The sequence below is a fragment of the Choloepus didactylus genome, chromosome 23, assembly GCF_015220235.1.
Source record: "Choloepus didactylus isolate mChoDid1 chromosome 23, mChoDid1.pri, whole genome shotgun sequence".
Taxonomy (NCBI): Eukaryota; Metazoa; Chordata; class Mammalia; order Pilosa; family Megalonychidae; genus Choloepus; species Choloepus didactylus.
In genome coordinates, this window is record NC_051329.1 from 10,047,534 (window position 1) to 10,058,556 (window position 11,023).

The 11,023-nt window shown below is 34.9% G+C and overlaps 1 protein-coding gene across 6 annotated transcripts in view; it reads left to right on the forward strand.

Annotated features, from left to right (window-relative positions):
* The window catches only part of IFT81 (intraflagellar transport 81), a 112,667-nt gene extending 101,888 nt beyond the window's left edge, over window positions 1-10,779 (forward strand). For 3 of the 6 annotated variants that reach the window (XM_037817251.1, XM_037817253.1, XM_037817252.1), the window contains exons 15-19: window positions 2,461-2,547; window positions 3,341-3,412; window positions 3,495-3,580; window positions 6,746-6,791; window positions 10,029-10,775. In XM_037817251.1, coding sequence (XP_037673179.1) covers window positions 2,461-2,547; window positions 3,341-3,412; window positions 3,495-3,580; window positions 6,746-6,791; window positions 10,029-10,211 — 474 coding nt within the window. In that variant the 3' untranslated portion in view covers window positions 10,212-10,775. Of the gene's footprint in view, window positions 1-2,460; window positions 2,548-3,340; window positions 3,413-3,494; window positions 3,581-6,745; window positions 6,792-10,028 lie in introns of those variants that run through there. The other 3 variants (XM_037817250.1, XM_037817254.1, XR_005214047.1) reach the window with 3 other exon arrangements.
* Window positions 10,780-11,023: the final 244 nt, after the last annotated feature.

The following is an 11,023-nucleotide window of genomic DNA, read 5'->3' on the forward strand; positions in this document are numbered from 1 at the left end:
CCATGACATCATATAGAATACTTTCCCTGCCCTAAAAATGCCCTGTGTTCCACCTGTTCATCCCCTGCCCCCGCCACTCCCTGTACCCCTGGTAACCACTGATCTTTATTGCTGTCTCTATAGTTTGCCTTTTCCAGAATGTCATATAGTTGGAATCACACAGTATGTAGCCTTTTTAGACTGGCTTCTTTCACTTAGCAATAAACGTTTCAATTTCCTGCATGTCTTTTTGTGAATCAATAGCTCACTTCTTTTTGTTGCTGAATAATATTCCATTGTATGGATGTGCTGCCATTTGTTTATCCATTCACCTATTGAAAGGCATTTTGAGTGCTTTCAATTTTTGGCAACTGTGGATAAAGCTAGCTATAAACATTTATGTGCAGGTTTTTTTGTGGACATAAATTTTCAACTCTTTTGGATAAAATCTAGAAGCACAGTTGATGTATCATATGGTAAACCTATGTTTAGCTTTGTAAGAAATTGCTAAATGTCTTCCAACGTGGCTGTACTATTTTGCATTCCCACCAGCAGTGAATGAGCATTCCTGTTTCTCCACATCCTCGCCAGCATTTGGTGTGGTCAGAGTCCTGTTGTTTTTGTTATGTCTTCTGATTCTCACTCATAATGTATCAATTGTTTCCTTAGGTTTTATGCTTTTGGATGTGAGCTTATCTTTAGTAGGGTTTTCTCTCTTGAATTCTGGCAGCCCAGATGGAAGGTGTGTCCCTCCAGAATGGTTTTGCAGTTGGTCTGCCAGGTGTTGTAGGAGTATCATAAGGTTGGAGCTAATGTTGAGTTAATGTCTCTGCTTGGGAGTTCCTAGACCATGTAGGTAGGTAGGGTATATTCAAACCCCAAACCCGCTTGGGGACAGGCCCCTGCAGAAGGGCCATCACTTTCTGCAACAGCACAGCTGCATCTGCTGATCAATTTGACAGTCAGACTCACAGGCCAAAGAAAAGGCTTTCATCTAGGACAGCACTTTTATCTCATTGGGAGGCCCAGCTGCTAGCTGCTATCTAAGTATGCAGCCTCTGTTGCTCCTTCTCCCACATAGGCCATGTAGGACTGTCATCCCTAAGAGCCTAGGTGTCCATAGGTCATCTTGTTACATGAAACCACAGCCCCTTTTTCCCACCAATCTTTTATACTGTATTAGTCATTCCAACCCAGAAACAATTCCATACAGACATTCCCCATTTATGTTAACTCTACCGTTTCCAAGGAAACAGTGCCGTGCCAAACCAAGGTCATTCTCAGACTGGCTTGCGTCAGTCCAGGCCTGGTGTTAACCCTTTACTCACAAGTTCCCAGCTTGAAGAACAGCTTGAATTCACTGTGGGGTTCTCAGTTCTAACTTTCCACTCTGTACAGGCCTGAGGCTTGGTCTTCTGTCCTGTGTGAACATTACAATCATTATGTTAACCTGGCTGACCACCCCCCACTCCCTTCCCCAAGGGTAGCCATTATGTCATCCTTTGTTTCTGGCCCCAGGAATTCCTCATACATCCTTGAGAGTTCAATTCCGATCTGGATTTAGACGGATGTTTGCTCTACCTTATCAAGCATTTGTAGGTACTTGTAGCATTTCTAGGTATTTGTAGCAGAAGATTTTTATATTATCTCATTCAGAATATTAAATTAGAAGAAAATTTGAAACTACTCAAACGGCTTGAGTTCAACTCCTGACTCCATCCCTTTCTGGCAGTGTAATCTTTGAAAAGGTACTTGGCCTCCCTGGACTGTCTCCAAGCATTGAATGGGGTTATTAACACATACCTCGAAGGGGTTTGTAAGACTTAGTTAATGTCAAGAGTAAAGTTCAAACACCCTAGCATGGCTTACAGAGTTCTGATCCGGCCCCGGCCTCACTCTTCAACCTCTTCCTCTCTCACCACCTGACTCCAGCATAATAAACTACTTGTAAATTCATAAATTGTTCTTGTTTGCTCTAGCTTGTAAGCCTTTAGGCCTTTTTTTGAACACTCCTCCCCTGTTCATGGTATTCCTGTTTCCTGAGCACTCTCTTCCCCTTGTCCACCTTCCCGCTGCCTAGTTCTTACTAATCCTTCATGCCTCAACTTGGATATCAGTTTCTCCAGGAAGCTGTTCCCATTGATCCCCAAGCCCGGATTAGGTCCGGTGAGAGTCCTGGGTGTGCCTGGACCACCATGTGTGTGCCCATTGTTGCACTCAGTGGTGTGTTTACTTGTTTGAACATTTCCCTAGTTCCTAACAAAGAGCCTGGCACACACCGTAATACATGGTAGCTATTATTTTTATCAGCACCTTCATCTGTCATAACTCTCAAATGTCTGATTGTTGTATAAATAACTCTTAAGTATGCCAAGAAGCTTAGAGTTAAATTACAAGACTGACAAGGACATGCATTGTCTCAGAGCCACATTTTAGGCCTTTGTTTTTCACTTGTATGGTCATTTGCCCTTTTCACACTAGGAATTAACTCAGGAGTGTGATGAAAAGAAATCCCAGTATGATAGCTGTGCAGCAGGCCTCGAAAGCAATCGATCTAAATTAGAACTGGTAAGAACAGAATTTTTTCTTCAACAATTTAGTAAAAACTTCCACCGATTTCAAATGATCCCTCAATCCTTATCATCGTCTCCTGAATCTGTCTCCAAAGCCCTTAGAGATCTGTATTTCTTCAAATTCAGTGTGTATAAACTGAATTCTGTTACCACTGAAGTCCAGGCCACCATCATCTTTTTATTGACTTCCCCGGTAACTTTCCACCTGTCTCCCCACCTTCACCCTTGCCCTCTTAAAGTTTAATCCTCATAGAATAGCCAAAGAAGCATATTTAAAACTTAGTCCACCTTCCATTGGCTTCCCATTGCCCTTAAGATAAAATCTGACTTCCATATGCTTCTACCCCACCCCCCTTGCTCTCTGCTTTTCATCTTTCAAGTCTCAGCCTAAATGTCACCTCCTTGGAGAGGTCTTCCTGATCGTCCTATTTCACATTGCCCACTTTCCTCTCCCACCTGGCTTACTCCATCACTCTATCATGTTGTACTCCTGGAATTACCTTCATTCCATGTTCCCTGGTTTATGTCTGTTCTTTCCACTTGAATAATAGCAGGGACCTGTCTGTATTGTCCACTACAGTGTCCCCAGTATATGGGACACAGCTGGGCACATGGTAGGTCCTTAATAAATGAATAACTGAACTTGCAGTTTTAGAGTGATACGAATAGTCTCTAGAAGAGACTAACCTATTCTATTTTAGAATACAAGGTTAACACCACAGGAGAGGAAAGGACTCTGATGGTATTTCTTTCAATAATGTTGCTCATTTTAAAAAAATATTTTGTAGGAAGTCAGAGGACTCCGTGAAGAATGTCTTCAAGAAGAAAGTCGATACCATTATACAAATTGTATGATTAAGGTAACACAAAGAAAATAGATCTAAAACTTTTCTGAGATTTTTCTATATCAAATACTTACCTAAACTTAGTCTTTCCACTTAGAACCTAGAAGTACAACTTCGTCGTGCTACTGATGAAATGAAGGCATATGTCTCTTCTGATCAACAAGAAAAAAGAAAAGCAATTAGGCAAGTAGTCTATACTGAGCCACTTAATGTTTTCACCTATAGAAGCTTTATAAATAAGACAGACTTATAGAAATTTGGAGTACTTAAATAAGCATATTCTAAGATGTTTAGGACTAAATCTTGTTAAACATCATCCATGTGTTGCAGTCCTGCTAAGTAGGATTAAAAGTAGGATTAAGTTGCTTTTTTGTAAGCACTGAAGGTGGTTTCTTTTAAAAGTCCCATGTAGCCTGGACTCTAGATATCTGCCTGCTAATTGTATTGTGTGGCGACTGTATGAAGCTGTGACTGCAGCGTGCCAACCTTCAAAATGGGAAGGGTGTGTGAATACCACACATCCTTATATGGTGATTTTTTTGTGTGATCCTAGCTTGTGGCACACTGTAATAAATCAGATGTTACCTTAACACATTTATAATCGAATTGCAAGCTGCGAGAAAATGCAAATTGAATGAGAAAAGGTTTCTTTGCTCCTCATCATAATTCACATTTCACTTTTACCATCCAATAAGAACTCAAAGTATAGGATTCACTTTTATTCTAGATTGCATTTGAGATTTTGAGTGGCATATACATTAATGCTAAAAAAGGAATCTAAGAAATAGAGCGTCTATGCAGAGTCTGAACATTTTTTTTATATAATGCAATGGAATGTAAGACAGACTAAAAATATTCTATAAATAGAACAATAATTATTTTCTAATGCCCTAACAAATTAAAAATAAGACTCTGAATAGAGTCTTTCATTGTATCTAAACTTTACTCAAATAAATATAGTCAATGCTAAAAAATGTGAAAAGTTAATTTAGTTTTTGGAAAACAAAATTTTAGAAAAATTAAGTTCCATCTCTTCCAAAGTTATCAATTCAACGTAAATAGTAAAGTAGGAAATGTTGCTCCCAAATTAAATATTGATTTTCTTATCTGTTTCCTAGCCAGGTGTTCTTTTTCATCATTTAAAAAGTGAATAGAAACTTTTTCCATTCCAATAGTTTTTCTGTAAAAAAAAAATTATTCTGTGACTAGATTAGTTCTTACACTATAATGAATAAAATATAGCTGATTACATCCTAAATTCCCTGATACATGTTTAAAATGTTTTTAGAGACAAAATATTTTTATTATTCCATTTTCAACTTTGATGATTACTCTCTGGTAAAGTTAAAGTAGAAGAAATCAGCTTGATTTTGAAAGATTGTATGTAAATTTATGTTTTATTTAAAAGGGCAGCATATTTTAGTTCAAAGTACTAGAGCAGGGCTCATAAAACTTTCTTTCTTACCTGGTTTTTCCAGTTTCTAGCTGTGTTACTTTGGGCAAGACACTTCCTCGTGTATAAAATAAGGAGAACAATATATACCATAGAGGATCAAGTTAAATATTATTTATGCACCAGTGCTTTAGAGATTACAGTATGAGTCCCTTTAAGTCAAGGACCCTGTCTGTCCTGTTTCCACTTTAAACCCCAGAGCATGCTCGACACATAGTAGGTGCTCTGTACTTATTTCTTGATTAAATTCATTGAATAAATAAAAATTAAATATTACTAATATCCATGGGCTATTTGGAATATATGGGAAAAGGACATGAGTCTGTTGGTTTCTTCAGAAATTTTTCTGTAAATATAAATTCTAAAATGATTTGGGCATTTCTCAGACTTTGGGTAATAAATAAATTACTTAAAGCTGTCTGAGCTAGAACTCAGATATTCTTCCTGAGCAGTGTGTCCTTTACATGTTCCTACCTTGCTTTCCATTGGAAAGGAGGAAAGAAATAATTTGACTTAGCATCTCATTAATTTTAAAGGCAAAATGAAGGTTCGTCAGGATTGTGTCTGTTCCCCACTCACGCCCCCACCCTGTCCACAGATTCCCCCTTCCCTTCTGCTCTGAAAGGACCTGGGGTACTTTTGATTGCCATTCTCTTCATTCTAATCATTCTGACCTCCTTTTTTGTATAAATGCTAATCTTCCTTCACTTAGGCTGCTTTATTTTCTCTTTGTGGTTTGTAATTTCTTAGATTCACAGTTTTGCATTGTTTACTTTCTTCTTAAATATGACAATGTAATTTTACACAGAGAAGCAAAAACAGTGTTTCCATCCAAATCTGAGGTCTAAAGTCTCTCGTCCTCTTTGGCCTTAGTACCTAGTCATCGTCCTTCAATCTTTGTCCTTCCCATGTCACCCACTTTAAAACTCACTTCTTGCCTTGTATACTATTAAAATATAATTTTACTTGTTTAAAAATACAATATGTTAGTTGCATTTTTATTTTTTACATTAAAAATTTTGTTTTTGGCTTACAAAAAAATACTTGTTTAGAAAAAAAAAAACAAAAAGTAATCCTTATTGCCATGCCCCAGAAATGCCTATTGTTAATACTTTAGTGTTCATTATTCTATATTCTTTTCCTATGCATTTGTACATCTTTGTGTGTGTATTAGCAAATGCATGGGCAAATAATATGAATATATATATGCACATACACAATACACATATATGTGAGTACAAAAATAATATTAAGCTACATATACAGTTTTCCTCTTAATAATTTATCTAGAATTCTTTCCTCCACATTTATAGGTCTACCTCATTCTTTTTTACGAATCTATAGTATTCCTTGAAATGGATGTTTAAACATCTGTTTAAACATTTCCCTAGCTATAAAAATTTAGGTTATTTGCAAGTTTTCACTGTTACAAGAAATGAAGTAAATAGTTTTTGCTTTTATCTTTATGAAGTTAAGGGAGTATTTCTTTAAAATGACTTCCTAGAAGTGGAATTGCGGGGCTACCTACTATTTAATATTTCTTTAGGATGTGTATTCTTTCTCCTTTCTGCAAACCTCTTCAAAAACAAAGTGTAATTTAAGTAAATTGGTTGGCATTGTTTCAAGGGTAGATGAACCAGAAATAGTACTTAACATTTTAATTCTCTGAACTTATTTTCCTATACAATGTTTTGTTCTCCTTTCTTAAACTACTGTTTACTAGAAGAGCTAACTAAAGATGGGAAAAGACAAAGTATTTGATAATGGGCTGCAGTCTGACTCCAGTACCCTAATCTGTATTATCGAATATGTTTAGATAGCTATGTTAATTTATACTTTAGTTGTATAATTGAATCAAAGTAACTTGAAACTTAATCATTATCTTGATTCCCTAGAGAACAGTATACCAAAAATATTGCTGAACAGGAGAACCTTGGAAAGGTAAGAGTGTATTTTTTTTTTAATGCGTCTATCTAATTCAGGCTTTCAGTACATGGTTATGACATTGTTATCCTTTTAAAAAATGTTTCAATTCAGTGTTTGAGGGGAATTGGGTCCCAGTTAATCCCTTTCATGGATGAAGGCCCTTCCCGAGAATTTAGTTTTATAAAAATAAAGTCATAAATGGATTTTTTTTTCCACAAATGGATTTTTTGGGGAAAAAAAATCATATAGCTTTAGATAACAAAGAGTTAATGATAAAGTTCTAATTAACAAAAATGCCTCCTGTAATCTCCAATTTTTCCTGTTATTCCCAGGTATCTCTGTTTATGAGTTAAGTACACATTTATCATTTATTTTATTTAATAAATGCAAAGCTCTTACTATGAGCCAGGCGCTGGTCTAAGATCTTTTCAAACAGTGATGCATGTAATACAAATAATCACCTTACTTGAGATATTTAGCTCTCTTCCTTCCAATATAAGGGCTACTGAAAATAGGTGTGTGTGACTGAAGTCTTGTTTTCTCAGTTCTCTGAGCCATTCCTGGTAGAAGAGGTGGTAAGATAGTAAGAACTTTGACCGTTAGGACTTAAATCACCAACTAATTGATTATTCTAATTAGCTTCTCAAAGCCACACATTTTGAGAATTATTTTAAAGACATCAGCTTGTCATTCATTAAAAAAAAAATAGACTCTATCTTTATCAACAGATCAGGAGAAAGCTGACCAATCATCAGGTGGGCTGGCATCAGTACTAGGTTTGTGGTTCTGAATAAGCCCACTAACCACTTTGAGGTTCATTTCCTCATATTTAAATTCAACTAGGTGGATTAGAATTTTAAAAAGTAAATTGCCTAAATGAGTTTTGAGATCATTTCAATGATTTAAAGTCTGTATTCCATAGTGAAGGCTAAACATGCTTCACTATAAACTGTTTCATCATTTTGTTTTTGCTGTTTTGCTGCCATTTTTCTCTTAAAATATAGACTATATACTGGTATCTAATTTCACTATACAAATATTCTTGAGTCTATAACCTGGACAAATGAAAAATGTGGTTTTGTTTCAGTTTATTGATCAGTCTCAAAAAATTATTGATGGCAAAATTATCCATCCTGATTTACATTTTTTGGTTTAAAACATTATTTAATACATGCATGTGTTGATGCTTTTAGATAAAAGCTGCATTAACTCCCAGAAACCTGCAAGTAATATTATAAACGTGAACTTCAGAAAAGCAAATGGTAATAGAAAACAGTGGACTAATTGTTAAATAGAATAGATGTGGTCTCTGGTTTTTAAAAAACCTTTTTATTATGGAAACTTTCAAATCTGTATAAAAGTAGAGATAATAGTGTAATGAGCCTGCATGTATCCATCACACAACTTCAGCAATTAAATTCATGGCCAGGCTTGCTTTATCTGTAATCCCATGTACGATCCTCCCCCAAACCAGCATAGACTGGACATCCACTGACCTCCTCAGAGTGATTAAGTTTCTGGAGTTAAATCAGCCTATAGCATTACGGTGCCCACCACCGTATACCATAACATTCACTGTAACAAATACTGTGGAATATTGTTGCAACTTTTCCTCCTACTAGATTCACCTCCTCCTTTAAAGAACAGTGAAATCTGTGATAACTGTTTTTTGTGCAATGTAACTGTATACAAAGTAATTTGTATTAAAAGGCAATGTTAAAAATAAATAGTATGCTACATAGTCAGTAGTTGTATTCAGATAAAGATTTTCAAATATGCATGATTATGAAGCAAATTTAATATTTCTGACAGAGACAGTACCTCCATCCTGTCTTTATTTCTTTGAATAACATGGGTTGTTAGGATTTCTTATATGGAAACTATTCCAATAATGTAAGAAAAGTTATAGGTTAGTAGTACTTTAATCTTAAAAGCATGGTCAGACCCTTAAAATTCTTGGTCTGACTCACTGATCTTACTAAATACTTTTGTTTTAGTTTATAAAGATGAAATTGTTTGTTGGAAGATATTTTACTTGAACATAGATCTAAATAGATGTATTCACATTCCAGGTGTTGCATCAAAAATTTCCTGCTTATATTCAAATTATATTTTCTTAATTTTTTTTTTATTTTCTTTTGCTGTTGGCTCTTATTGTTTTCATTATCCATAGCTGGGGTGGGTGTTCTTTTATAAGCAGTTTGAATCTGTTCCTCAGCTTAGTTTATCTTCTTATTTGGGCATGTGCAAACTACCAGTCTGCTTCTATGTCTTTGCTTGTGTTTTTGTTCCTCTGGGTGATTTTCTAACTCTCTGGGTCAGTGTATGTGTTTCTGTCACCCTGTTTCCTTATATGTGTACTAGCATCTTCTCTCTGTTTCACTCTTCCTCAGTTTTTGGGTTTTATTTCCCCCTTCCTTCCTTCCTCCTTTACTTTCTTTTTAATTGTCTTTCATTGTTTTGGGGTTTAAGCATACGACTCCTTTCAGTTGCCCTTCCTCAATTTTCCATAATATAGACTCAAAATCAATTTTTCGCATATTTATTGAAAATGTTCTTATTCCTGTGTATAATTCTCAAGTCAATAAGTAGAACGGTTTGGTAGGTGAAACCATATAGGCAAAAACTATTCTGATAAGGATTTTAGTCCACTTAATGGTATGCTTTTTGTTTTTTTAATCACTGAGCCTTCTGCCTGAGAAACATATGCATACAATTTGATTTATTTGGGCATGTGTGCATATTTCAAGATAGAATACAGTACTTAATAACATACACAACACTTGATGGTTTGTACTATGTCATGTGAAAAATAATTTTATGACACTCTTATTATCCCCTCTCATTATCCTTAACTGTCAGTTGAGAAAACTGAGATCCAGAAAAACTAAGTTTCTTTCTTGTCATAAAGCTAGTGACAAAGCCAAGATTGAAACTCAAGTCTTCTGACTTCCAAACTCTGCATTTTTTCTTCTACATCATGATACTTACTATCTTGACTCTCTGTATTTTTTTTTTCCTTCCTTCCTTTTATATTTTTCCATTCGTTCTAACTTCAGGTCGTCCTATTTCTATCATAAATTTAATTGACTTTTATCATCTTACTTTTGGTACATCATAGAAATAACCTGCTTTAGTTAACTGTTATTCAACAAATACACAAAAACATGCCGTATTTCTCTAACTATAGCAGTAGAAGTAAATCCCTGTAACTGAGATTTAATTATTCTTGTGTGTGTTTTTTTATGACAGAAACTCCGGGAAAAGCAAAAGGCCGTACGAGAAAGTCATGGTCCAAATATGAAACAAGCAAAAATGTGGCGTGATTTTGAACAATTGATGGAATGTAAGAAACAATGCTTTCTGAAACAGCAAAGCCAAACTTCCATCGGTCAGGTAATTCAGGAGGGAGGAGAGGACCGGCTGATCCTCTGAAGGCGTGTGCCATCATTTTGGGCTTTTGATTGATGCTACTAGCTATAAGTAAAATCCCATGATGTATTTCTTTTCTCAGAAGTGATTTGCACATTTTGCTTTCAGATGAGCCATTCCTTATTATGTTTTCTTGGAAAATAATGTGAAGGTAGATTTAGATTTTAAAGTGTTTTTTAAATATAAAAGAGGCTTTTATTGTTTTGCTTAGTTTAGACCTCAAAGGTGTCTTGTGAGTTTTATGAGACAGGAGACTAAGTTTACTATCTGTAAATGTAAACGTCTATCCATTAAGAAACATGTAAGTTTTTTTTTTTTTTAAAGTAATAACCCAATGGCTTAATGTTTTTCTTAATCTTTTTTTTAACTTTAGAGGAATCTTTTAGGAACTAATATCTCTTGTTTTGAAGAAACATTTATCTGAAGTTCAGCAATTCCTACAGTTTCACTTCAGTTTCTTTTTCTTCTGTTAATTCAAGAAAATTTAATATTTCAAATAATATATTTGTTATATTTGTGTAATTTGAAGACAAATAAAAGTTGATGCACATATCATGGTTATTTATTTCAAATTATATAGTTAACTTATGTCAACATTTATTCTTTTTAAAGTACATAGTCATGTTATTGTATGGTATTAAATTTAAGGATTATTACTTATTTTCACCAAAAATCTAACACAGTATTTAAGCCTTGGGGACTGTTATTTAATTTAATAGTTAATAATATTGTCATATTATTTTAGTTTCCTAAGCTCCTCAAGTAAGTACCATGAAATGGGTCAGGTTAAACAATGGAAATTTATTTGCTTAGGG